General features: G+C 43.9%; 1 protein-coding gene across 1 annotated transcript; it reads right to left on the minus strand.

Moving 5' to 3' along the window:
• Positions 1–16,239: 16,239 nt before the first annotated feature.
• Positions 16,240–26,129, minus strand: LOC121566484 (protein ABHD15-like). Its single transcript, XM_041876514.2, has 3 exons — positions 24,944–26,129; positions 18,849–19,201; positions 16,240–18,184 (listed from the first exon to the last, which is right to left on the minus strand). The coding sequence occupies exons 1-3, from the start codon at positions 25,508–25,510 to the stop codon at positions 17,563–17,565; spliced, it is 1,542 nt and encodes a 513-aa protein (XP_041732448.1). The 5' UTR covers positions 25,511–26,129; the 3' UTR covers positions 16,240–17,562.
• Between the last annotated feature and the right edge of the window lie 245 nt (positions 26,130–26,374).

The following is a 26,374-nucleotide window of genomic DNA, read 5'->3' on the forward strand; positions in this document are numbered from 1 at the left end:
CACCCTCCACCCTCCACCCTCCACCCTCCACCCTCCCTCCCTCCGTCCATCAGTCCCTGTTCCTAGTCCCGGTGGTGTTTTTTCCCCGTGCACTCTCTCTGATGGATCAATAACCATTTATATACCGTGCCTCAGTTGTGCCGGTTTGGGCTGGAGATGGGATTCCAACTGACTGGGAAATGTGATGCAGTTTGGATGTGGATGATGACCCACATTCTCTCCCCTCTTCCTCCTCCTCTGCCCTCACCCATTCCTACCCCCTATGCCCTCCCCCAGCCACCACCACCCTCAACCCCCAGGCAAGCAGGGAGATAGAGAGCGAGAGTGAGAGAGAGACAGAGAGACAGAGAGAGAGAGAGAGATATGCAGGCAGCTTCAAGCAGAGTGGGTCAGGGCAGTACTGTGACAAGCCTGGTCATGAAGGCAGGCAGGGGATATATAGATTTTTTTGGCAGTGGCTCATGACATAACTGTTGGGACGTTCATGGAAAGAGCCATGCCTAGCTGCCACCGTGCCACACACAGACACACACACTCACACACAAACACACACACACACACACACACACACACACACACACACACACACACACACACACACACACACACACACACACATACACACACACACACACACACACACACACTTAGCAATAGTAGAAAGGGCATGTGATAGGAAGCACAAAGAGGCATTGAATCTATCCTTCACTCAGGGTCTCTGAACTTTGAATGGAGGGTAACTTTATTGAAAAAGGAGTCATCCATGCAGCTGTACAGTACTACCGAGAGGTGAGATGACCTTGGATAATGATGTCACCAAGCCAAGTAGCTACTGTTTGTACTTAGTTGTGTCTGCAGTGTATACACCTTCGTTTTGCCCTGCCCTGTGTGTCACACTGTTTCATTGGTGTTATAGAAACACTCAGCCTTATCTTGAACAACTTCACACACCCCTGTTCAGCACCACCCAAAGCTTTTCAGGAAAGGACATTTACAAAACATAAAGACATTTCTCTGTGTCTTCCACTAACTCTCAGGACTCAAAACCTGCCAATGCAGCTCAGACACATTTCAGTTTCACAGTAGATAATAAAAATGCTATTCTTGCATTACTGCTCTATTCTATAAACGTTTATGTGGGTGCGGGAATAAAGCATGCGACCATACCATGTGCAGACTTTTCTTTCTTTTAGAAAAACATGAACCAACCATCTACTCTTAGTCAATATGTGATGGTGACAGTATCATTGAGGTCTCAGGGTTTTCCCCTTAACAGTGACAATCCCCTGAGGTGAAGCCTATCTTGGGAGAATGCCACCTCGACCCGTCTGACCTACAATTACTATAAACTGATTTGGACCAGCATGTGTCCTGTTAGTGAGCCACTAGTACTATTTTAGCAGCACCACCCCATTAAAGGCTTAATGAAGCCTTCATGAACTCTTTATAAAGCCTATAGATGTTTCTGAAATCGTTCATAAGTACTCTGCTCTTTCAGCAGCACCCATTGAAATACATTGAGAAGAAAAGTAATCTTTAATCAAGGTCCTGAAGCATGAAACTGAAGCATGAAGCCAGCAGACTTTATAGACAGCCCTTTTGTTTTCAAGAGTGTTGTTTTTAAGAGTGAGTCCACAGCCAAGATCATACCGAACATGGAACGTAACTAACCACCTCAGAGACCAGACAACCACTCATTGGATAATAATCATGACTCAACCTGAGAGGAACCCTGACTTGTGTTCAGAGGTGAGACGAATCCTGACTTGTGTCCTGTCCGGGTTCAGAGGTGAGACAAAACCTGACGTGTCCTGTCCGGGTTCAGAGGTGAGAGGAGATATGGAATCAAAGAGAGGGAAGGGTTCTGTCATGACTACAACACAAAACATTTTGAGGGAGATCTTTTGGTCACCACCTTTTCAAAGATGGGATGTTACCAAGAGCCAAACCCCGTCTTCAGACCGTGTGCTTACCTCAGATACAGACTGTGGGCATGGCCTGTGTCGGATAGCATCTATAGCATATAGAGCAGGGGTGTCAAACTCATTTTAGCTCAGGGGCCACATGGAGGAAAATCTATTCCCAAGTGGGCTGGACCGGAAAAATCATGGTATATATAACTTAAAAACAACAACTTCAGATTGTTTTCTTTGTTTTAATACGATCAACATACAACATAAAGCTGGAGCCTGAGGACAGTGTGTCCAAAATAGTACAAGCACAACATCACTATTAATCATAAAACACCTCAAGTTTATTTGAAAATTCTAAAGAAAAAGAACATACAAACACACAATGCCTCAGTGATTAACAGAACTGTTTCACAGATCACAGAACTATATCAGGGTGTCATTTCTCAGGCAGAAATGTAGATACAAATAATGAAATCCTGTTCCCCAAACAAGTGCAAGAACCACAGAGTCAAGAATAGGTTAAATATACAAATAAAATAAAATAAATTAAAAACAATAGCACATCAACATAAAAACATATAAACATAAATCTGAAAGCGTTGCTCAAACTCCCGTAACAGTCCCGTTATTTTATCTTTGAACCGCTTCATGTCTGCCACATGTTGGGTCGCGCACACATTTTTCAGACAGGGGAAGTGAGCTGCATCACCACCGGCAAGTTGCGTCTCCCACAATGACAGCTTCAACTTGAAAGAACGTATGCTGTCATAATACTGCGTGACAACTTTGTTGCGCCCTTGCAGCTGTTTGTTCAAGTTATTCAGGTGCTCTGTAACATCCACCATAAATGCAAGGTCCGGCATCCATTCTGCGGAATGAAATTCTAACACTGGTTTGCCCTTTTCTTCCATGAACTGTTCAATTTCCTCTCGTAAATCAAAGAAACGCCTCAGCACAGCACCTCGGCTTAACCATCTTACCTCAGTGTGGTATGGCAGGCCATAGATGTGGTCTTTCTCTCTGAGAAGGCTGTCAAACTGACGGTGATTCAGGCTTCTGGATCGGATGAAATTAACAGTTTGGATGACCACCTTCATGACGTTATCCATCTTTAATGACTTGCAACACAAAGCCTCCTGGTGCAAAATACAGTGAAAAGTCAAAAATCACGTCCTCCATTTGCAGATTGCACTTTCTCTCTGAACTTTGTCACAACGCCTGCTTTTTTCCCGATCATTGAGGGCGCACCATCTGTAGCCAGGCTGACAGCGTGGGACCAGTCCACTCCGACCCTGTCCAGCGCGCCGACGAGTGCGGTAAAAATATCAGCTGCTGTCGTTGTATCTGTCATCGGCACCAACTCCACGAACTCCTCGGTGACGGTCAATGTGTCATCAACTCCGCGGATGAAAAAAATTGCCAGTTGTGCAACATCTGTAATGTCTGTGCTTTCATCAATTGCAACCGAAAACGCAATAAATGACTTTACTTTTTGCTTCAACTGGCTGTCCAAATCCACTGAAAGATCGGAAATCCTGTCTGCAACTGTGTTTCTTGTCAGGCTGATATTTGCAAAAGCCTGCCGCTTTTCAGGGCACACAATCTCCGCTGCCTTCATCATGCATGTTTTTACAAATTCACCCTCACTAAATGGTTTTGAAGCCACTGCGATTTCATTAGCAATGAGGTAGCTAGCTTTCACTGCAGCGTCACTGATGTCTCGGCTGTGAGTAAACACAGACTGCTGTTTCTTCAGACCCGCCAACAGTTCATTCACCTTCTCTCATCTCCGCTGTCCTTGAAAGTTGTCATATTTGTCGGCATGAAGACTCACATAGTGGCGACGAAGGTTATATTCTTTCAGCACTGCAACATGCTCTGAACACACCAAACATACAGCTTTCCCATTCAATTCCGTGATTAAATAGGATGACAATTTTTATTGGAACACTCTGCACTCTGCGTCCACTTTTCTCTTTTTTGACAGAGACATATTGGGGCAATGAGGGTGCCAAAGCACATAATGTTAAAAGTAGAAGCCGTAATAAATATCGCGGGCAAAACAAAGTAGCTCATTGGCTGCACGTGCTTGACCTACTTGCTCTGCCCCGGTATAAACAGTTTGCTTGCTTAACACAATTGCTATTGCGCCATCCAGTGGACGCAATTGGAACAGCAGTTTATTTTATTGAAAAATTGCAGCGCATTTTTATACTTTACAATTTTTTTTATTATTTTTTATTTTAAAAGCCTGATCCGGCTCGCGGGCCGTACGTTTGACACCCCTGATATAGAGGAACTGTATATGACACAGTTCAATTGTGAGACTGTGGGGCTGGGCCTGCTGCTGGGTCAGTTAGCCGCCCACTAGCGTCTAGCATAGCAGAACTGTATGACTCACCAGCATCTTGTGTTTCTTGCTGCTATAAATAGACAATCATTCATTCTTGGAACATACTGAAGATAGGACCTCCTCATCCTATGTCTTACTGGGACCTCATTCCACTCTATGGCTCTCCGGGTACACCGCAATGCCTTTCTAAAGCCAACAGCTATGTTTGAAAAGTCACTCCATTGCACTATAATCCACTTTTGAATTTGTATGTTTTGATTCATATGTTACATGATTGGTGTTACATTTACTGTAACTATACCCTTCTCCTCAACGGTTTTCAGCCAGTGAACTCTCCGCTGCACAGCTTGTCTGAAGGTCTATCTGGTCTCTTTATCAATCTCTCTCTGATGCCCACAGCTGGAATCAACAGGCTGGAGGAAAGAAACAGACAGGAAGGAGAGAAGGAATGAGAAAGAGGGGGAGAGGAGGAAAGGAGTAGGGCACGCAGGACATAACGAATCCTAGGTTGGGGAGATAAGAGACACACAGAAACGCACACACACATACACACACATACACACACACACACAGCGACTCACACAGCGACTCACATACCTCCCCGTTGTGCCACCAATCCAGCCTGCTCTGCCCCGCCCTGCCCCGCCCTGCCCTCTGCATTATTTTGGGGAAGATGAGTGGAAATGTGAAGGCCTGTGGAGGTGCGTTGGGACAAAGAGAAAGGCAGATGTCTGTCTGGATCTCATTCTCTCGCTCTTTCTCGCTCATCCTCTCTTCCCTACTATCTCCCTTTCTCTTTCTCACGTGCCCTTCTTCTCGCTGTATCGCTCCCCCCGCCTTCTCTCTTTCTCTGTCTCTGTCTGTCTATCTCCCCCTCTTTCTCTGCCCTCCCTTCCCCTCCAGCCTCCAGCTGAGACTGAACACAGATCCAGGACAGCTCAGGACAGTTCAGGACAGACAGGGAGACAGGAGAACAGGGAGACAGGCGTGGAGGCAGGGAGACAGGGAGGCAGGCGTGGAGGCAGGGAAACAAGGCGCCAAGGGCACTGTACTATCCTCTGGAGGAGCTTGAGGATCCCACTGATACAGTATGACAGCCTGACTTGGCAAAACTGTCTGGGGTTGGGGCATTTGTGTGTGTGTGTTTGTGTGTGTGTGTTTGTGTGTGTGTGTGTGTGTGTGTGTGTATGTGTATGTGTGTGAGAGTGCAGGAGAGCGTGTGAGAGAGGGAGAGTCTGTGTGTGTGTGTGTGTGTGTGTGTGGTTTTGGTTTTACTATCCTTGTGGGGACCAGAAGTTCACAAAAGGATAGTAAAACAAAGACAATTCGGACAAGCAGGGACATTTCGCCAGTCCCTACAAGGAAATGTATTTTATGTGTTAGGTTAGGGGTTGGGTTTAGGGTTAGGGTTAGGGTTAGGGGTTAGGGTTAAGGTTAGGGTTAGGTTAAGGGTTAGGGTTTTGGGTTAGGTCTAGGGTTAGGGTTTTGAATGGGAATCAATTGTTTGGTCCCCACAAGGATAGTAAAACAAACGTGTGTGTGTGTGTGTGTGTGAGAGAGAGAGAGAGAAAGAGAGAGAGATTGTGCATGTGAAGTGTGTTTGTAAGAGAATGGTTGTGTCTGTGTGTGGAGATCAATTGAGAAACTAGCAGGTCATGTGCTGCTTTTCTCTTATGCAACACTGTGAAACGCCCGAACAAACAGGCCGACTAGAACAAGGCACAACCCTTACAAGACAGACACTATCCTTCTGACGTCTTTGAGTCCAGGGCATGTGTGTGTGTGTGTGTATGTATGTGTGTGTGTTCGTGCGAGCAAGCGTGTGCGTGTATGCCTGCCTGCATGTGTGTGCTTGACACAGCGCAATTCGTCATAGCATTCCTGGGAAGAGGGTGCTAACAGGACTGGACTGCTCCAGTTTGGTGGAAACAGGTGGCCCCAACCCTGTGTTCCTAGGGGCCAACCCCTGCACTTCTGAAGTCTCCACAGTCAGCAGCCAAGTGCTCACAGATCACACTGCTTGGGTTACACAATGCAGGGGAGTTCCACAATAAGAAAGAGGGGGCGGGGGTGGAGTGAGAGCGACAGAGACAGAGACAGAGAGAAAGGAGAAGGAGAAAGAGGTAGAGGGAGAGAGAGAGAGAGAGGGGGGACGGGGGTAGTGTGAGAGAGACAGAGACAGAGACAGAGACAGAGAGAAAGAGAGGAGAAGGGAGAGGGAGAAAGAGTTAGAGGGAGAGAGAGAGAGAGAGAGAGAGAGAGAGAGAGAGAGAGAGAGAGAGAGAGAGAGAGAGAGAGAGAAATATATGTGGACAGCCGCTCGTCGAACATCTCATTCCAAAATCGCGGGCATTAATATGGTTTTGGTCCCCCCTTTGCTGCTATAACAGCCTCCACTCTTCTGGGTAGGCTTTCCACTAGATGTTGGAACATTCCTGCCTTGTCTTGCTTCCATTCAGCCACAAGAGCATTAGTGAGGTCGGGCACTGATGTGATTCTCAAATATCCAAACCCAGCCTACCAAACACTGAACTGATAGCTGCCACAGACTGGAAAGCGACATTGTGTAAGTGTTCTCTCGCAACCCCTCTCTCTCTCCTCCCTCCAGAGAAATCTAATTATATTGTTTTCTTCCATCGCAATGAGATAAACCACATTTTCACATTAAAATTATTTTGCATTTTTAAAAGTGTTTTGAAAGCATAATAATCATTTTGCATTCCATAAACAAAGCCTCTCTCTCCCTCTCTCTCTCTCTCCCTCTCTCTCTCTCTAGACTCTAGATCTGTTTGGCTTGGCTCTTGGGTGTCAAGCCTGGTTCAGCCCTGCTAAGGAACAGAGAATGACAATCACAAAGCTACCCAGCTAGCACATTCGGTTCCTTGGAAGTTGTGGGAACGTATGTTTTTGGTTTCCTGATCAATAAATCTGAACTTTTTTTAACATTCTGAGAACAGAAGTAAACATTTTGCCTGTTCTGGGAACGTTTATTTTGAGGTTGCAGGGAGGTTCTGAGAATGTTTTACTCTGGTTCCTTGAATGTTGTCCTGGAAGGTTTTATTAATGCTCTGAGAACACAAATTATAGATTATTTTGAGGTTTTTGAAACTTCCTTAAAACGTTCACAGAATGTTTCAGTAAGCCTTTTAATAACAGTGCTAGCTTATTTTTGGTACACTTTTTAAACTCCAAGCACAAATAGCACACATGGAAATTCATTTCCTTAGGCATTAATCATGTGAACACATTTATTTTTTATTGTGACACGGCATCAGTGCGATTCAAACCTATGATCTTCTGTTCGCTATCCATGGAATTAGTCCACTGCGCTACCAGAATGTTTTTTTACACATACAAAGCCGTTAATTTTAATCTATTCAAACAGACCCCATTTCAATGAAAACAAGCACTCATTAAGATCAGGTGTGGCCAATTAATGGGTGCGGCCGACAGACCTGAACACAGCAAAATAGAGGATAGAGACAGTTTTGTTGATGCTGAGAATGGAATGTATATGTTTTTAAATAACATTCTTAGAACGTAATCTGAGCGTTACTAAAGTTATCTTGTGGTTTTTATTGAAAGTTTTCTTAATGTTTTGAGAATGGAATTTAGAGCTTATTGATGTTCATGTGTACAATTACATTTTTAGGACATTCCCAGAATATTGCCAAGAATTGACATAAAAGAGAACCATGTATTATCTGAACATTATGAGAACATCGCTGAAGTCACACTTTCCCAGAATGTAGTAAAAATATGATAGTAAATAGAACCACATCTGAACTTGTGGAATATTCTGTGGAAGTACTGAAATTCCCACAGAAGAACGTTGTTTCTAGACGTTCTCGACAATTTGAGAACATCATTTTAAATAGAACCACGAGGAAACCTGTAGGAAACGTTATGCTGAAGTACTGAAATTCCAACAGAATAACTTTGTTTCTTAACGTTCACTGAACTATGAGCGAACATTCCCAATGTCAAACCAGTTGGAGGATGTTCCTAGAACATTATCAAAATTGAAATTAAAAGTAATGTTTGAACTTTTAGGAAACGTTCTGTTAAAGTAATGAAGTGCCAAGAAAATACGTTTTTTTTGTCAAGTTCCTTAAATGTGCTGAGAATCTTCCCAAAGCCAAGCAACTATCCTGCACCATTCCCAGAACGTTGTGGGAAGGTTGTATGCAAAATAACCATAGGACCACCATGCTATCACCAAGTGCTAAGCAGGGGTGAAAGTATATTTAATTTCTGTTTTTATCTGATTGTCAAACAGTCAAAGGCAAAAAAAATTGTTGTTTATATATATAAGAAACAAAGACTCATGTAGGCTACCCACGCACGTTCGTCATCTCACAAATTAATTCCAGCAGCCAAACAGTGTTCTGTGCACCCGCCATCTGTTAAAACACCCAATTAGTTTAATGACATTCGGCAATTGTCATTATGCCTACACTTGAAGCCTGAATTGATGCGTCTACCGCTGTCCGGGCGCTTCAGTCTCGGCCAGTCATCTCTGCCTTGGAAAAACGTCAGTGTTCTCATTAAACCACACAGCATTTTGGAGTGTATATACCAGCCGTTTTCAAGTCCATTAGCTCATTTTTCATGCGGCTGACATGCAGTTGTAAAAAAGCCTACAGTTTTCTTGACATTTTGTTTTAATTATTGTGATAGGCTCATGTTTTACCGGTATGGCGTACCCCAACTATTTATTTTGCCGGGACGCCGTACCGGGCCGTACCGGGCCGTACCGGGCCGTACCGGCTTACTTTCACCCCTGGCACTAAGAAACATATGGTTCTCAGAACAAGGTTATGTGCTAGCTGGGTACCTACCTGTCACATTGCATTAGTTCTCTCCCATAGTGTCTGGCTACCCTCCCTTAGCTTCAGGCACAGGCGTTAACACACAAGTCCTTAAACCTGAACCGTAGCTACAGAGGATACACATGATAGCTACAAGGACAACCACAGATCCACCGAGCCTTTCAAACAGGAATTCATGTACTAGCTAGCATAGAGAATAACAACGCTTTTACTTGCAGATATCTCCACACCACACCCAATATGCACCATAGTCATAGGCCTTTAACCCTTTACACTCGTGGGAATTGGCCTATATGGATAGGGCTAAATTGAAATGTTTCTTACAGAATAATTATGGAAAGCATAACTATGGTAGCAATTAAAAGGGAACAGTTTGGAGATTGTGGGAAAATTATTAGACTAAACATGAGGACACAACAGTTCACCTGACACAAGACTGAATCCAAACATTACACTGTTGATTTTATGTGCATTTTACATTTACTGTACTTTTCGCCACATTTGTTGATAGTAACATGATAAGAATATTCTTGGAAAATTTGGGGTAGGTACAACATAAGACCAAAAAATAACAAGGGTTTGAGTGAGAGATCAAACTGGTGTCTCCAAGTGGCCACATACCTCTCCAATTGTGCAAAATCCAAACATTAGACAGTGTAATGTTTGGAGTGTGCACCGTTCCTAAGTCATTTCAATGCACTTTTATGACCCAAAGGAGAGTTTTTAAGTTATCCTAGCTGTGCCGTTGAGGAACTAGAGAAAGCACACTTGTAGTTGTTTTGTTTGGAACACAGCCCTGCAACCCCGCCATCAGTCAATTACTGTTGTTGTTTACGCAATCCCAAAACGGCCCATTATAAATCTCAATCTGGGTCAAGTGGGCATAATTTGAAAGCTTGTTCTATTGCCAACATGACTAGCTAAATGATAAAATATGATCTTACAGTGTTAGACTTTCACAAGGCAATTCAGAGAAGCAGATCTTAATTTTGGTGCGCATAGAATGGAGTCATGAGTGCATTAAGATGCGTGGTCCATGGCAGATTTTCTAAATACAACATAGGCTCATTCTGTTCAGGACAACCCAGGATATAACGCCATGTCATATTGTAACTGTGCATCAAACATAGTGATAGTAAACGTTGACGCTGTATATTACATGAGTTTTATGATATGGAAATGTTAAGTGCACATTTGGACTCACGGGTGTTTGGCTTGCTTGCTTGTATGACATCAAAGCGGTATTTATTATAATCCTCAACGTCTCATCTTTCAAAATACATAGAGGCCTCTTAATTTACAGCATTTCCCTCACTCAGACAACAAAATAAATGGAAAAATCTACCCCCTTTCCATTTTTGTTGTTGTTTGAGTGAGGGAAATGCTGTAAATTAAGAGGCCTCGATGTATTTGGGAAGGGACAACTTGTCGCGCGCGGTTAAATTCAGAACGTCTGCCAGTCAAAACCCATACAGAGCTGCGAAGCAGAGACCCTAAGCTTTGACGTCATGTATTTCATGTTACTGTACAGCCACTGCGTTCCAATTTAGGCACTTATCAGTGTCCAAATCTGCCATTTTCAACCCGTATATGGGTACGAGTGTAAAGGGCTACCACAAAGGATCTGATGTGCTAGCTAGCTATAGAGAATCGCAAAGCCTTTCCTAGCAGATGTCACCACACCCAATATGAACCACGGAGGCTATACATACAGGATTTGATGTGCTAGCTGGCTATAAAGAATAATAGTGAGCCCTTCCTTAAGCCTTCCCCACACCACACCCAATATGCCTATGTCATGTGTCTGCAGAGGAATGTGCTGAAGGCTAGTAGGCTACCAGAAATATTCTGCTTGAGATGGAGATACTCACACATCACAATCACCAACCCCACTGAGGGTGAGGAGAGGAGGGGAGAGAGGGGGGAGTGAGGGGGGAGGAGAGAATGGGGTGGAAGAGATAGGAGGAGAGGAGGGAAAAAGGAGGTGGGAGAAGGTGAGAGAGGAGGGGAGAGAGAAGGGAGAGAGGAGGGGAGAGAGAAGGAGTGAGGGGGTAAGGGTGGAGGAGAAGAGGATGAGAGAAGAGGGGGAGTAGGAGAGAGGAGGTGCAACAAGGTTGAAAAGCTCCAGATGAGCAGATGTTTTTACTGACGATCTGACATTTGTGAGATTTTTGTGTTTATTTATGTTTTTCAGAAATACTGCCAAGGCTGGCAGTCATAGATTCGTAGAAGTTTATGCAGCTGCACTTATTGGCATGTAAGGGCAACATATTGGATTAGAGAAGAGACTTGGATCCAAACTACCTTGAATAGGCCAAGCTATACTTCATCACTGCAAATGAGAACAGTAAGAGAGCGACCCAAAGTGACTGGTGTCAAATTCATTGGTCCATGTGAAATAGCACACATTACACACATTATTCATCTATGACCTGAGCGTGGACATAGGCTGAATACTGGATATAACTACAAGTCCACAATGTCCCCTCTGCATACATATTGTATGCATACTTGGATTTATAAGTACAGTACAGTATTTTCTTATTTTTTTATTTAACCTTTATTTAACCAGGTAAGCCAGTTGAGAACAAGTTCTCATTTACAACTGCGACCTGGCCAAGATAAAGCAAAGCAGCGCGATAAAAACAACAACACAGAGTTACATATGGGGTAAAACAAAATATAAAGTCAAAAATACAACAGAAAATATATATACAGTGTGTGCAAATGTAGCAAGTTATGGAGGTAAGGCAATAAATAGGCCATAGTGCAAAATAATTACAATTAGTATTAACACTGGAATGATAGATGTGCAAGAGATTATGTGCAAATGAGCAAAATAAATAACAATATGGGGATGAGGTAGTTGGGTGAGCTAATTTCAGATGGGCTGTGTACAGGTGCAGTGATCGGTAAGGTGCTCTGACACCTGATGCTTACAGTTTTTCTCAATTGCTAAAACACTAAAACCCATTTGCTGAACAAAGTTCTCAGTTGCCTGGACTCATTTATCTAATTATGCAGTCTGTTGTCAATACCTTAAACCATTTCACATGGTAAAACACAATTTGCAGATCTCACTTAGACTTTTCAGCAAAACTCTAAACACGTTCTCATTCTCAAAACACATTCTGCACTCTAATGCACATGTCATCCATACCGGTAAACACAAGTGGCAACAATCAAATACAAATAGAGAACACATGTCATTGACTGAACACAACCACTCAAAATTGATTTAACCTGTTTCAAATGATGTGACACAACCAATATAAGGCAGTTCAGAGAGCAAACAGGTTGTTGAAGGTGGGAAGGAGAAAGTCTGAGAATGGAAAGAAGAAACAATGTGAGAGGACGAGGACGAGTGCGTATGTGAGGTGGGCGATGAAGAGGCAGAGGAGGAGGAGGGCAAGAAAGAGGAAGAGGAGGACGAAGAGGAAGACAAAGAGTGGAAATATCTGATGAAATTCGACCAATAGTCATAGACCATGTTCTTGTCCATGGACTGACAATGAGGGAAGCAGGACTTAGAGTGCAACCCAATTTGAGCCGATGTTCTGTGTCCACCATAGTAAGGACATTCAGAGAAGAGAACAGGTACAGTATACTACTGTATTTCTGTAATTGCAAATTTACTGTACTACACTATATGCAGCTGGTTCAATAGACATTTGTAAAGTTAATCACTGTATGTATTGTACTGCATGAATATGTTTTGTAACTGCACAACTACTTTTTGTAGAATTGCAAGGCTGCCATATGCAGGTGGAAGGACAGCAATATTCATTCGGGAGCAAGAGGCCGTTATAGTTGGCATGGTCCTTCAAGATAATGCAATACGACTCAGAGAAATCCAGGAACGAGTGATACAAGACAACACACACTTCCAGGGAATCAACAGTGTGAGCATTTCCACAATTGACCGTGTCCTCCATCGTAACAGGATGCGAATGAAACAAGTATTCAGAGTACCTTTTGAACGCAACTCACCAAGGGTGAAAGAACTGGGAGTTCAGTATGTGCAAGTAAGTGTACATTCAGAAACATCAATGGGCAGTTTCTGAACTTCTACCTCCCTCCATACTCACCTTTCCTGAATCGGATTGAGGAGTTTATCTCCTCTTGGAGATGGAAAGTGTATGATAGACAACCCTACACCAGAGTAAATCTGCTGCAAGCCATGGATTTAGCCTGTGGTGATATATGTGAGGAATCATGTCAGGGCTGGATACGGCACACAAGAGGCTTCTTCCCCTGTTGCCTCAGGAGGGACAATATTGCTTGTGATGTCGACGAAGTGCTCTGGCCTGACCCAGCCCAAAGACAAGAAGTAGCACATTGATCACATGTTTACTCCTTTGATTTTTGTCCCTTTTAGTATTGTATACTGTAGTACAGTGCATTGTAGGCTGTATACTGTACAATGGACAAATTGTATGGCCCTGAACATTGGGCTTTCCATTTGTTAACAGGACTGACTGCTCAATAGATTTTGACTGGTTGCAGGTTCATATCAACAAAGTATAAGAATTACAGTATCACAGAGACAAAGGACAAGTTTGTGAGATGCAGGGTACAGTACTGTAAAAATAGGGGTACAAGGAGGAGGAAGAACAAAAAATGTTGAGCTACTATGATAGAACATGTTTTCGTTCATCAAAAGACAATGATGGAAAAATATGAAATTTGTTTTGAGATTAAAAATGTCCTTCTCCCTGAGAGCTGTATGTTTTGAACAATGTATTTTCTATTTTTCGGTGTATTGTTTACTGACTGCTTGAGAGTGTTTATCATTTTGATCACTTTGTTTATGATTTGAGAGCAGTGTTTGATTTTGAATACAGGTAAAACTGTTTTGAGGCGAATGTTTCATTTTGCAAGAGGAGTCAGAGGTTTTGTAAATAGTGCTTGAAGATGAGGTTTTGTGTTTAATGTTTTCAGGAAATTGAGCAAGGTTTCAGAAATTGTGTTTTAGCAATTTAGAAAAACTGTAAAGTTAGTGAGGGAGGTAAGAGTCTCCAGCTTCAGAGATTTTTGCAGTTCGTTCCAGTCATTGGCAGCAGAGAACTGGAAGGAATGGCGGCCAAAGGAGGTGCTGGCTTTGGGGATGACCAGTGAGATATACCTGCTGGAGCGCATACTACGGGTGGGTGTTGCTATATGCATTCATGACTTTATTGATTTGATTTAATAAACAACATTATGTGCAGTTTTGGCACAATTAGATTTTCTTGTGACTGTGCAGATATCTTTTTAAACCATGGCTACATCTGGCCTCCATGTGCTGTGCTCCAGTTTCCCAGCCAAAAGCAGCAGAGATATAGCTGGGTCATTGTGTCTGTTAGGCAGTCTCTCAGAGAGAGAGGGAGAGCAGGAGCGAGAGAGACAGAGATAGAGAGAGAGAGAGAGAGAGAGAGAGACACAGAGAGAGAGAGGGAGAGAGAGAGAGAGAGAGAGAGAGAGAGAGAGAGAGAGAGAGAGAGAGAGAGAGAGAGAGAGAGAGAGAGAGAGATAAGAAAAATAAAAATAAAAAAAAACATTCAGAAACCCAGCCAGTGCTGCCACCTTCTGGACACCAGAAGTTTGTGGGACGTGGTCTTCATGACGTCATTGTGATGTCATTGTGATGTGTAATAGATCAGAGGAATGCCAAGGTAAGAGCATCATTAGAAATGTTGGCCATGCATACAGGTCTTAGGAGAGCCATAAAGGCTTTACATGGCTCTGCTCTGGTTGTTAGGCAACATGCCCTTCACAGAATATTACAGGTTCTCATGTGCATACGGGTGGAAACGTATGCTATATTAATGTTCCTGTTGTTTTATGTTTGTTATTCAGACTCTTTTTGGTGAATTATATCATGGTTAGTCCTTTAATCATTACAATAATGTATGTTTTCATAAGAGTGCATTATAATGTGTAAAAAGTGACTGCCAGCATTTTGCAACATTTCTTAAAGCAGTCTCATGTGAAAATCAAGATAGATTAATCTGAAGCTGTGGTGCTCTGAATCCAGTATCCATTAATCATAACACAGCTTATATTTAATGCTGTATTAGTGGCTGTGAGAAGACACTAATGCTATCTATACCAGAGGCTTTGGCTTTTCAAAACTTGTGGAATGTCACTTGCACCCAATAGCCACAAGATGGCGCTCCTTACCTTAGTGAAATATTATAGTATGTCAACGCAGCACTAGCCGACTTCACTTAGTCATCAAACAAATTCCATTATAATATCCTCTCTATTTCAAAGCAGGTTTTCTCACTGACCTATGAATACATCTTGATCATATCAGCGGACTAGGTTATTATAAGCTATGTACGCTAATGAAATATCAATCATTGCAAATGAAATTGGACAGACGCAGACGTTGGGGTTGGAAGGCCAATCCAATGTTAACAACTTAATTGGGCCGAGAGACTGAGAGGCCTGGTGGTTATTGTTTCTGTCGCCCAAATGTCTGTCTGCTCTAGTTGACATTTCACTAAATGAAAATGAACAACAAAAGAATGAACATTCTAGGCAGGCTGCATCGGCTCAGTCATTTGTAGAACCAGAAAGACTGTTGTAACAAATAACAGTGGCTATGTTCTGTGCTGAAGTTGTCTGGGGACTGTGATTATATGTAATACTTGTATTTACATGGTAGTTACAGTGTCATTACAATGTAGTATGGTAATATTTTATGTATCATTAAGGAAAATGTTTGGAAATGTCTAAGATAAAATATAGTAAACATGATTGACGTTTTATAAGTCCAGATGCATGTTTAAATAAGGAATATAGTCGATACAATGTGTAAACATGCTTTAATGAATGTATGCATTTTATTTTAAAAGTGTCTGAGCCACGTCACCAATATAATGAGATAAGGGGAAGAGGCCATATAGAAAAGCACCCATGGTCTTTTGGAGTAAACAACATGTGTTGTTGGACTTTGAAAGATAATAGTGGCGTGGCAGTTAAAGAAGTTGATCAGTGATCTTAAGGGGAGTAGCTTTGTAAGCTATGTATACATGACTGTGCGTTTGTGTGTTATATAAGAGATCTCTAAGCAAAAGAGAGACAGTGGTTCCATGGAGCAAGCTCGGCTTTGTTATGCAATAAAGTCTAATTCTTGGATTCACAAGCTCCGGTCTCTTGAGAAATATCTTTAAGTTGACTACTTTTCAGTCAAATATTTCTACAACAGTAGGTGCACATTGTTACTTTACAACCATAATGCCTGTTTGCATACTGTGATGCAGAGGTTTACAAAAGTGGAGCGATTGTAGACTACACATATGGCTCTGGTACAATAAGGTACAATTACATTAGTTATGTAGATACGCCTTTAGTAATCCTGGAATAATGCCACCAAGGAAAGGTAGTGTATTTTGTAAAGGGTTAGGGCTAGATGTTAACTGTAGCGTTGGTCCAGTGGTCCAGCAGTAGCAGCTGTCTGAGTGGATGAGGATCTGTAGGGACACACTGTGGAGAGACGTCTAATCAGATCACACAGACACACAAGCACACGGGCACATGGGCACACACACACGCACACACACGTATGCACACACGAATACACACCACACACATACACACACACACAAAGACAGTGGCATCGCTCTGGGCATAGAGCTATTTTAGGAGACGTGTAAATGGAAAACTCTCCATGCGTTTGATGAATCCTCAGACAAACAGAACTCTGCTGTACATAGTCACAAAGTTCAAAGTATGACACATACAGTACTTTACATAAAGTTCCACATTCAGTAAATGAAGACTATTTAATTCATACAATGTTACACAATGTTACTGTAATTATGTCTGAACAAAAGATAACAATATGTAACCTAAATGAAATTCTTCCATTATACATGTTCCCTCCTCTTTTCATTTTATTACATCGTTCCTTAGCAAGCATTCACATCATTTAACACAAGTTTAACATTGTTTAGAAAACTACAGGAAAATCATCATGTCACTAACAGTGCCAATTCAAAGTTGCAGATTGCAGCTACATTCAACGAACACCAGTCAGAGTTTGAATTACGACATGTGGGAAAACCCACAAACCCAACCGGTTCCACCCAGTTCAGCAAAATATCACGATATCATGACGCATAGTTCCCCCTTGAATCTGATTGGCTCATCAGAGAAATACTGGCAGTCCAGTGACCAGAGGGGCATTTTTGGACAGTCATCGGGCATAGGCACACACACACACACACACACACACACACACACACACACACACACACACACACACACACTGTTTTGGAGTGTTCATCCTTAAATTCTGAGCATGTGTGTGTGTGTGTCGATGAAACCATGTTTCATCAATTACCCAGGTGGCTGCTGCACACAGATCAGTATTAAGCCGTTAAATGCAAAGCTCTCTTGTGCTGCAGATACAATCCCTTATCATCCATAATATAAATCCCTTATCATCCATAACATCCAACATCATCACCCCAGCTCATCGTGTATAAGACCTCTGCCAGTTGTAGATAGCATGTATATTATGTGAGCATGCGGGCAGCCTCTTACAGGTACTAACACTACGATGTCTGAAGGCTTTGCCCTGGCTACTACCCCCCATGCCCCTCCGTCTGGCAGCCTGCTTAGCCCTCTCCTCAGCTGCAATGAAGTCTGTGGTGGCCCTGAAGAACTCCAGCAGGGTCCGGTGGCTCCAGCTAGTCCCAGGGGTCCCTCCAAAGGTCCCTCCCTCAGAGAAAGCGCTCCCTTCCTTGGTGTTGAAGCCACAGTGTCCCCCTCTGGTGGTCAGCAACAGGAAGAAGTGGGGGTTGCTCTCAAAGAGTTCCAGGGGTAGGGTGGACTGGGGGTCTCCTCTGATAGGGTCATCCTGAGCACAGACACTCAGAACAGGGATGGCGACTTCGTCTACGTCCCGGAGGGGTTCATTGCGTTCCCAGTAGGCCTCCCAGGCTCCCCCACTGCTGCTGCTGGTGCCCGCTGCTAGGGCCGGGGCACCTTTAGGGCCAGGCGGCTGGCAGAACAGCACCTCCTCCAGGCCACGCAGGGAACAGCTGGAGAAAAGGGCGTCGGTGTGCACTGTCTCACCCAGCACTGTCCTGTACCTAGATATACCCAGACAAGCACACACACACATACACACACAAACAGAGAGACACACACACAACACCCACACACAAACAAGTACAATCAGTAAATCAATCTAGAAGAGCTGCATGGCTCTATAACATCCTTGTTAGCATTGATTGTGAAACCACAAGGGTCCCGATGCCCCGCTAGATCAATACCACAGTGGGCAGCGGTTGCCATGGTTATGGTATTGTATTTTAATCAAATCCTATAATATCAGGGTATGTGACATCATTCCCTTTCTTCTCCACTTCTCAATCTGGTTTCTCTCTCTCTCTCTCCACCCTCCCCTCGCCCTCCATCCCTCCCTTTCCATCCCTAACCTCTCCCTACCCTGTGTGTTTGTCCCCTCCCTCCCTCCCTCCCTCCCTCCCTCCATCCCTCCCTCCCTCCATCCCTCCCTCCTCCCTTCTTCCCCTCTCCCTCCCTTCCTCCGCCTCCCTCCCCTCCCCTCTCCTTCCTCTCCTCCCCTCTCCCGCCATCCTCCCTCGCTTCCACTCCTCCCCTCTCTCTTCATCCCCCTCGCTTCCTCTCTTCCCCTCTCCCACCATCCCCACTTCCTTCCTCTCCTCCCCTCTCCCACCATCCCCACTTCCTTCCTCTCCTCCCCTCTCCATCCCCCCTCCCTCCATCCCTTACCTGCTGAGACATATCCTCTGGTAAGTCACCAGAGCCCAGTGTAGAGGCCAGATGGGTCCGTTCTCGAACCAGCTCTGGCAGCGGAACACTGGCGAGAGGCAGGCGGCGGCCGTCACGTAGCTGGATGAACCACACTCTCCTAAGTAGGAGAGGAGGAGGCCGGACCCCGTGCTCTCACTCACCGCGTACAGCCGGCTCACGGGCTGCCGGTAGCGGACGTAACGCACGGCCTCGCGTAGGTCCCCTGGGTCGCCAAACTGCTGCAGCCTGACGGTGCTGAGGGGGGTGGCGTTGTGGCTGCGCCGGTTAAACACCACGGGGAGGTAGCCGTGGGACAACGCCACCTCACAGAGCTGAAGGACAGGAAACAGAACATAATGTAATTCATGACAATAAAGACCTTTATTGAATTGAACTGACATAGCAGTAAAGTCCAATCCATCATTACATGTTTCACCTCACTACAGTATGAACTGTTACATCATCAAAGCTGGAGGTAGCAGAGGGACAGACAGATGGCGACACAGCGGTCAGTGTGAGCTCACATAGTGTTAGGTCAATGTAAAAGCAATATTTGCATACATTAATCCATTAATGCATGATGTTTCAACTGACTATGAACTGTGAGGTCAGAGTATGTGAGGTCTTTGGAAAAGCCCTACATAAATCTAATACAACATTGAATGTTTCAACTGACTATGAACTGTAACAACACCAACACAAGCTGCATCTGGAATGGCATCCTATTCCCTATCAAAAGTAATGCACTTTAAAGGGAATAGGGTGCCATTTCAAACACACACACAGAGTATGAATGTACAGCTTCACAGAGCTATAAGAAGACAATGATTAGAGACTAGAGAGACCAAGAGGAGGTGTAACAGATTACTGCATTAAATATTTAAAGAGCTGAAAAACCTGCAAGAGCACACTTCTCTCTCTCTCTCTCTCTCTCTCTCTCTCTCTCTCTCTCTCTCTCTCTCTCTCTCTCTCTCTCTCTCTCTCTCTCTCTCTCTCTCTCTCTCTCTCTCTCTCTCTCTCTCTCTCTCTCTCTCTCTCTCTCTCTCTCTCTCTCTCTCTCTCTCTCTCTGTGTGTCATTGAAGTACAGCTGTTTTCCAACATGATGGTAAGGTATAAAGCAGGTTAACTTTGCTCCAGTCCTCCATTTGTTTTCCCTCTGGACTGTGCTGCCAGTGTCAAGCCAATGAGGAATTCTTGTCACAGAGACCCGAGAAACAGGGCATCATGCACACGCCCACACACACACACAAACTCATGCCTGTATAGTCGCAGACACACACCTACACACTGTCACTCAGAAGCATGCACACGCCCGCACAAACACCTACAGTACATCCTGCCACACACACTCCTGTACACACCCCTGCACACACTCCTACACATGCGTCTGCACACACATTTACACACTGCCACATTCTTCAGACGAACGATGCCAAACTCTCACAAACTCCCACAAATACTAAAGGTCCACCATTCAGCCTGAACACAGCTCTGTGAACAAGACCAAATGTACTTGTCTCTGACTCGACCAACCGTAGAAATAGAGGAAGTAGAAATGACATCATCACTTTTAAACGCAGAGGCAAAGTCATCATACTGGATGGGTATCACAGTCAAGTTCATCATCAGCATTACTATTTTGATTAAATGCTTATAGCAACTTACACAGCAGTGCAACAATGCGTGAGTTAACACAGAACTTGGACTTCTGCCATGTTGGAAGACAGGGTTCATTTTGAAGAATGCACAGAATGTGTGTTTTATGAATTAGGCATTTGTCTAGCTCCGATTTACCATAGTTCAGTCTTACTCACTGTCTTGACTAATTGTGTAATAAATGTGTAGTAGACAGTATGGTGTCCTGTGTCTGGACACCAGGCTGTAAAATCCACACTCAGACGTGAGCTCACCTTTGGCTCTATGTCTGACCTTAAAGAGAGCATACAGGAGTCATGGGACCCATTTCACTCCACCATGTTGTTCCCTCCCTTCTCTCGGTCCTTCTCTAATCTCCTTCACAGATCTGACAGTACTGGATAGGCGAAAGCAATATGGTGAAAACTATTTGAAGCTCAATGCTTATACCAACCCAGTCGTCTCAGATCTGCATTTGGAAGTTAATGTTAAAACATTTTTGGAATGAAACAAAGCTCTAGTAAGAATGAACTCTGAAAGATCGCAGACTAGCTGGCTACAACTCAGGGCCGTCAGGGAGGGAGAGGGCATAAAACCTATAACTGTCCTATAACAAATCATCCACCACACACTTTGCATACTTTGCATACTGTATAGCCAGGCCAGGAAGACCGAGCAAGAATATGGATGCATCCCAAATGGCACCCTATTCCCTATATAGTGCACTACATATTGAATAGGGTGCCATTTGGGACGCAAGCTGTAACACCTGCCATTCACCATCTGTTTCTAGACACTTCTATGGTGTGTGAGTTTGCTGTGATGTAATGTAGGCCTATAAGCTACAGTATACACCCAACTAACATAAAATGTGGGAGGGGGTAAAACAAAGACAATCTCATTATGAAAAAGGATGACAATGTCTCATCTAGAAAGAATGATGCCCAAACACACACTGATTTCTCTCTCTCAAAATACATCTCTCCTTATCTCGCTCTACCTCTCCCTGTCTCTTCGTATCCTCTCTCTCTCTCTCTCCTCTCACTGTCTCATGTTATCCTCTCGCTCTCTCTCTCTTCCTCTCCCAGTCTCTTCTTATCTGCTTTCTCTCTCTCCCTCTCCTTCTCTCTCTCTTTCTCTCTCTCTCTCTCTTTCAGAATCCCTCTTTCACACACACACACACACACACACACACACACACACAGCTGTGTGCAGTGGGTCGTTTCTCTGCTGTGAAAGGTGCAGTCTTAATTGGTGTCACCTCACAATGCCTCAGTGACAGAACCTCCTAAGCACCACCCACAAAAGCTGTCATTACCTAACTCATGCACACACACAAACACACACACAAACACACACAATTGGAGCTGACCCAGAAAGACAAAAGAAAAATGACGCATCTAACAGAATTTGCCTTTACTCACTCTCTCTTTCTCTTTCTACCTCTCGCTCTCTCTTTCTTCCTTTCATCCCATCACCCTCTGTCTCGCTGTGATGCTCACACAGTCTCCCAGGAAAAAGGAAAGTCAGATCTGACAGAATTCACCTTTAGTTCAATCTTTCTTCCCATTTCCCTCTCTATCTCCCACCTATCCCCCTCTATCTTTCTTCCTGTATCCCTCACTATCTCCCACCCATCCCCCTCTCTTTTTCTTCCCATATCCCTCTCTATCTCCCACCTATCCCCCTCTCTTTTTCTTCCCATATCCCTCTCTATCTCCCACCTATCCCCCTCTCTTTTTCTTCCCATATCCCTCTCTATCTCCCACCTATCTCCCTCTCTTTTTCTTCCCATATCCCTCTCTATCTCCCACCTATCCCCCTCTCTTTTTCTTCCCATATCCCTCTCTATCTCCCACCTATCCCCCTCTCTTTTTCTTCCCATATCCCTCTCTATCTCCCACCCATCCCCCTCTCTTTTTCTTCCCATATCCCTCTCTATCTCCCACCTATCTCCCTCTCTTTTTCTTCCCATATCCCTCTCTATCTCCCACCCATCCCCCTCTCTTTTTCTTCCCATATCCCTCTCTATCTCCCACCTATCTCCCTCTCTTTTTCTTCCCATATCCCTCTCTATCTCCCACCTATCCCCCTCTCTCTTTCTTCCCCCATCTCCCTAGACCACAGACATAAAAATCATTCACTTGAACTTTTACTCCAAATTCCTTTTCTTCAGTTCTCCATCTCCCAGAAAATAGTAAAGTCACATCTGACAGAACTGATCTTTCTCCAAATCTCCCTCTCGCATCTCTCATTCTTCCAATTTCCCCCTCTCCCCCTTCCATCTCTTCCTCCCTCATCTCACTAGGCTACAAACAAAATCATTCACTTAAACCTTAGTCTAAATTCCCTTTCTTCTGCTGATTGCTGAAAGGCTGTTTATAGTGAATCAGCGCCTATGAATGCTCCCATTGTTGACAGACTAGGCTAGTAGGGGTGCTGGCAGTCAAGGTTGTGACTTATTGTTGCTCACAAAAGTAACGGAGTACATAAATCAGGCTCGGAACAATGCAAGCCAGATTGGACGGTTTTACACTCGATTGGGCTACTTTATAGTGGATTGGGCAGGTGTTTTTGATTTGTTTGGGGTAGAAAGTGTCAATTGAATGTGGCAACATTGCCTGGACCGCAGGGCACAGTGACTCATTATAAGGCTAACGGGCATTGGAGTGTAGTCTTGTCCCAAATCAGTTTGTGCTGTCTTGCTGATAATGGTATGAGTTGGCAAGACAGCACAAAATGATATGGGACTAGGCTATTGGGAGTGCAGCTGCAGTGATGTGATCCTTTCACTCACAGCCCGCCAAGGCAGAGCAAAGCCTTCACAATCATTGTATTGAAGCCCTGGTTTTAACGCATGGCACTGTGCTCTTGTTGTTCACTTTCTTGCTCTCCTCCTCAGCTTGCCAAGACTGACTTGAACCAAGATGCCCCCCATGCTCAATGGGAATACGCATTGGCACTGGTACTTTCTCATATCTTGTCCAACCTCCTTTTTTTACACAACTGCAATGCTGAATTAGACATACTTTCACTGTTTATGTAATTGCAACAAAAAACTTCATAGATTGAACCTTCAACAATTAATGGTATAGCAGTGAATTGTATGACCATGAGACAGGCTTTGTTATGTTACCAAATAAGTCATAATAACTACACTGTAAGGAAAACTGTGAATTATACAGTAATTTGGGGAATTATCAACAGTAAAATACTCTGAAATGTTTTGCTACAGTATACTGTAAATTATGGTGCATTGTGGGAAAATGTTGTGGGCGGGGAAAGAATTGCTGTATTTCAAATAGTACTGTAATTCCACCCCATAGAATACAGTACCGTACCGTATCTTAGGAGCACCAAAAACCTTTTGACCACTAGTGGGTGCACGGTATTGTTTCTGAAACATTAGCATATTTTGAGGCATGCCTTGTAAGAGGCTATATTTGTTGCACCCATGAGTGAGAATGCTGTAACAATTTAACTCCTTTCTGGTTATAGTGCCCCATCAATTTGTATTGGGGACAGATTGGAATGGCAGCAAGTCTTAAACCTTAAATGGTTGAGTATTTTGTTATGTCCTTTTGGTCTGTTTTGCGCTGTAGTTGCTGCCTGTATGGAATCCTTTGTTAAGGCCTCTAGAAGTGCAAGTGATATAAAATACCAAATATTCATTTATATGCTGTAATATGGAAACACTTTACCTAGCAGCCAACCTGCTTGCACTAATCCCTTATAATTACAGTAAAATACTGTGAAATACAAACCCCTCCCCTTAATGAATTTCATTCATCCCATCCATTCATTCAGATTACAGTAGCATTTTACTTTTTTACAGTATAATACAGTCAATTTTATGGTATTTCACTGCATGTCATTATACAGTACTTGCTTTGATACCGTATTATTACAGTAGGTGTAATGTTATATGAAATACAGAATTTTCCTTGCCACCAAGCTGCCTGTAAGCTACTGTCAAATTGACATGAACCCCTTTACAGTGTAGAGCTGATGTCTAGAGCTGATATAAATCTTATGTCTATGTCCACAACAGCCCCCAATAGACATCCATAGTATTGTAAGCTATGTTCTAAGTAACAGCTATGTTGTCAGAGCAGAGGTAAAAAGGAGCAAGACAATTAGCATAATGTAGCCCCCATTAAGACCATAAGACTAATAGGGCCTAGGTGGGCACTGGGCACATTATGGCTGAGGGTGTTTTCACATGATGGTCCTCTGTAGCTCAATTGGTAGAGCATGGCGCTTGTAACGCCAGGGTAGTGGGTTCGATCCCCGGGACCACCCATACGTAAAAATATATGCACACATGACTGTAAGTAGCTTTGGATAAAAGCGTCTGCTAAATGGCATATTATTATTTTAACAAGCCTGGTTATGAGCATATATTGCATGACATTTCATCATTCATTCTTTAGGCTACCTTCAGCACATTTCTAGTGATTTTCCCAAAAGAGTTGGGTATGATGAGGAGGATGGGGCTCGTGGAATTACTCGAGGTTCTCCTCCGTTTCTGGTACGACGCACCGGCCACCGACACTGCCCAGTCCAGCGCCACGAGACCGTCGTCGCTCAACTGCAGGTAGTCCCGCACGAAATACGCCGGGCTCTCGTACGGCCAGCACGCGCCGTAGACGGTCTGAAGAAACGCACTCGCCCGCCAAGTCCATCCAGTGCACGCTGTGAAATTGCTGAAAGTCCTGCAGTGTTTGAGGAGATAGTTGGCCAGCGCCGAGGGTTTGCATATCAGCGCAACAGCGGGGACTTTATTCTCACCAGCCCCGTCCGGTGTTTGGGCATTAGCACCGTCCACCGGGACCCCCCGGTCTGAGACGCACCTCTCCGAGACCCTCTCCTTCGTTTGCCGCCGTGAAATTCCGAGCCCCTGGAGGAGTGCGTCTGGCTCGCCATGAGTACCAAAATATTTCGAAGCTTGCCAAATAACGGCCACCAGAATCCCAATACACAAAGCTACGAGCCATTCCAGCATTTGAACGGTGGGGAATAAACGAATGTTCTATAGGCCTACAGTTATTTTTTTAATTAAAGTCAGCCAAAACTAATATTAAAGCACAAAGAATAAGCCGTACCATCTTCGGTTGGTTGAAGTCCTCTTCTCACAAAGCACAACGTGCATGTAACCATATAGGCTACTTGCTTTCTTTGGGAGAAACCAGAATGCGCACAGCCACAGGGTCTCCACTTTCTTTCCTACAGTAACATTTCAACTTTGATATCCACAGCCTTGTATGGTTCATTAAGTTTTCTGTTCAGAAGCAATCCTTATTGAAAACAGATTCTTGAAGCAGAAGTTTCGATGGCTGCTCGTAACTGTAAACTGGAGAATACCCACTGTCGCCTGTACTGTGTTTCAAAACAAAGCACTCCACTCCAGAAGAGCTGCCTTCCTCTACGTGTATTCGTGGGTAAATTACGCGAAGTGTTTTCTCCGACACCACATGAGAGGCATGGACACCCCCTCTCCAAGTCGTTCCAAATCGGGATACATGGTGTTCTCGGCGCGCGCTTTTGAATTGTAAGTAATATCATGCAGAGCTGCGTAAACTTCCCTCCTCAACCTCAACAGCTGTGTGAGCGAGAGAAACGTCAGAATGCATTGCACTGTAAATGCTTCATCTGCAAGGCAGGCAGACGCCTCCCAGCTCCCATATATAAACCCTCGGTGTCAGACTGTCACAGGCGAAAACATCTCCTATACAATTCTCTTATGGATGTACAGTTACATTTTCTCTTTCAAAGTAGTCTTTATATGTGAAATAGTATGGCTAGATTTGTATTTGTACCCAGTGTTGTTGAGACCATAGAGTAAGTTGTTCTTTCATCAAAGATTATA

This window comes from Coregonus clupeaformis, chromosome 5, assembly GCF_020615455.1.
Source record: "Coregonus clupeaformis isolate EN_2021a chromosome 5, ASM2061545v1, whole genome shotgun sequence".
In the NCBI taxonomy this organism is placed as follows: Eukaryota; Metazoa; Chordata; class Actinopteri; order Salmoniformes; family Salmonidae; genus Coregonus; species Coregonus clupeaformis.

Coding starts and splice junctions, on each gene's coding strand:
- LOC121566484 (XM_041876514.2), bottom strand. CDS start 25,510: ATGCTGGAATGGCTCGTAGCTTTGTGTATTGGGATTCTGGTGGCCGTT. Junction 19,202..24,943: donor TCACTAGAAATGTGCTGAAG/GTAGCCTAAAGA, acceptor CCTGTCCTTCAG/CTCTGTGAGGTGGCGTTGTC. Junction 18,185..18,848: donor CAGAGGATATGTCTCAGCAG/GTAAGGGATGGA, acceptor GGGTATATCTAG/GTACAGGACAGTGCTGGGTG.